This window comes from Plectropomus leopardus, unplaced genomic scaffold (genome assembly GCF_008729295.1).
Source record: "Plectropomus leopardus isolate mb unplaced genomic scaffold, YSFRI_Pleo_2.0 unplaced_scaffold13804, whole genome shotgun sequence".
Classification (NCBI taxonomy): Eukaryota; Metazoa; Chordata; class Actinopteri; order Perciformes; family Serranidae; genus Plectropomus; species Plectropomus leopardus.
The window spans coordinates 1-1,782 of NW_024614730.1; the positions used below are offsets into that span (position 1 = coordinate 1).

General features: G+C 51.3%; 1 protein-coding gene across 1 annotated transcript; it reads left to right on the forward strand.

The window, feature by feature from the left end:
* Positions 1 to 162: 162 nt before the first annotated feature.
* LOC121964045 (properdin-like) lies at positions 163 to 1,548 on the forward strand. The gene is made up of 4 exons (XM_042514274.1): positions 163 to 410; positions 529 to 702; positions 780 to 977; positions 1,418 to 1,548. Exons 1-4 carry the CDS (start codon positions 212 to 214, stop codon positions 1,531 to 1,533), a joined length of 687 nt encoding a protein of 228 aa, XP_042370208.1. The 5' UTR covers positions 163 to 211; the 3' UTR covers positions 1,534 to 1,548.
* The last annotated feature ends 234 nt before the right edge of the window (positions 1,549 to 1,782 follow it).

Sequence of the window (1,782 nt, forward strand, 5' to 3'; positions counted from 1 at the left end):
CTGTCCGTCTGGGTCTCTGTCCCTTCTTTCTCTCTGTTTGTGTCTCTGTCCCTCTCTCTCTCTGTCCATCTGTCTCTCCGTGTCTCTGTCCCTCTCTCTCTGTCCGTCTGTCTTTCCGTGTCTCTGTCCCTCTCTCTCTGTCCGTCTGTCTCTGTGTGTCTCTGTCCCTCTCTCTCTCTCTGTCCGTCTGTCTCTCTGTGTCTCTGTCCCCATGTCAGTGGACGGGTTCTGGTCCGGTTGGTCCAGTTGGAGCGATTGCTCCTCTTCCTGTATCCCAGCAGGCCGAGCTCCCACCAGGTCTCGCCATCGCTCCTGCTCTAACCCCGCCCCCTCGACCAGCCCACCCGGCAGAGGTTGCCATGGTGACGCCAGAGCGACAGAGATCTGCAGCCACCTTCCTCACTGCCCAGGTACACCTGTCCGTCCCTCCCTGTCTCCGTCTTTTTGTAAACAATAAGGAGCCCCACCCACCAGGTGTCATCCTAGAAACAATAACTGTCTCCGTCTCTCTGTCTGTCTCTGTCCCAGTGAATGGAGGGTGGGGTTCTTGGTCTCCCTTCTCTTCCTGTCCAGTTACCTGTGGGGTGGGACTTCAGGTGTCCCTCAGAAGGTGTGACAGCCCCGCCCCCAAACATGGCGGGCAGTCGTGTCCTGGAGAGGGCCGTCGGACCAGCGTCTGTAGGACAAATGTCCACTGTCCAGGTACCCGCAGCACAACTGTCTCTGACTGCATGACTGTCCGCTCAGATCAAACCGACCAATCAGATGTGTGTTTGCAGTGGACGGGACCTGGTCTGAGTGGTCGCCGTGGAAGCCATGTAAATTCCCGTTTGGTGCGAGAGAAATCCGCTGCCTGAACCGCGGCGGGAGCCAGACCCGAGAACGCCAGTGTCTCCACCGGGCACACAACGGGTCCATCTGCAACGGGGACGCCCTGACCGAGAGACGGGTCTGCTACGATGTCAGCAGGTGTCACCGTGGGTGATACACACACACACACACACACACACATAAACAGTAACAGACACACACACTCACACACACACACACACACACACACAAATACATATATAAACAATAAAACACACATACACTCACACACGCACATAAACAGTAACAGACACACACATACACAAGGTAACACACACACACACACACACACACACACACACACTCACACACATACATAAACAGTGACACAAACACACACATATATATACACACACACACACACACATAAACAGTAACAGACACGTACACACACTCACACACACACACACACAACTATTGAGACTGGTCCTGAATAGTTTTTTCGTGGGATGGATTATCTTTAACAATCAACTTCACCATCAGCCAATCACAGGCTCTCTCTCTGTGTGTGTGTGTGTGTGTGTGTGTGTGTGTGTGTGTGTTGCAGTGAAGGGCAGCTGGGAGGGCTGGGAGCCGTGGAGTCTGTGCACGCCGGCCTGTGGCGGAAACTCCAGACGCTTCAGGAAGAGACGCTGCACACCTGATTACAGCGGCTACAGGTGAGTTAATGCTGACCCGGCCAGCAAGCTTTGGTTCTAAAAACGTTCCAAGAATGTCACAATGTAACCGATGCAATGTTTAAGTAATGTTTGCAGCGGCAAGTTTTCTTAAAGTTCAGGTAACGTTCTCTGTAAACATAAAAAAATGTTTTATTGCTTTTTTTGTCTGTTTGTTTTTTGACATATCATGTTACGTTACATTTTCGTCTAAAAAAGTTCTGTAATCTCAGTCCTCAATAACATTTTCTGAATG

Excerpts from the sequence above, each read along its gene's own strand:
- LOC121964045 (XM_042514274.1), top strand. The coding sequence starts at position 212 with ATGTCAGTGGACGGGTTCTGGTCCGGTTGGTCCAGTTGGAGCGATTGC. Across the intron at positions 703-779 it reads GACAAATGTCCACTGTCCAG|TGGACGGGACCTGGTCTGAG; the intron begins GTACCCGCAGCA and ends GTGTGTTTGCAG. Across the intron at positions 978-1,417 it reads CGATGTCAGCAGGTGTCACC|TGAAGGGCAGCTGGGAGGGC; the intron begins GTGGGTGATACA and ends TGTGTGTTGCAG.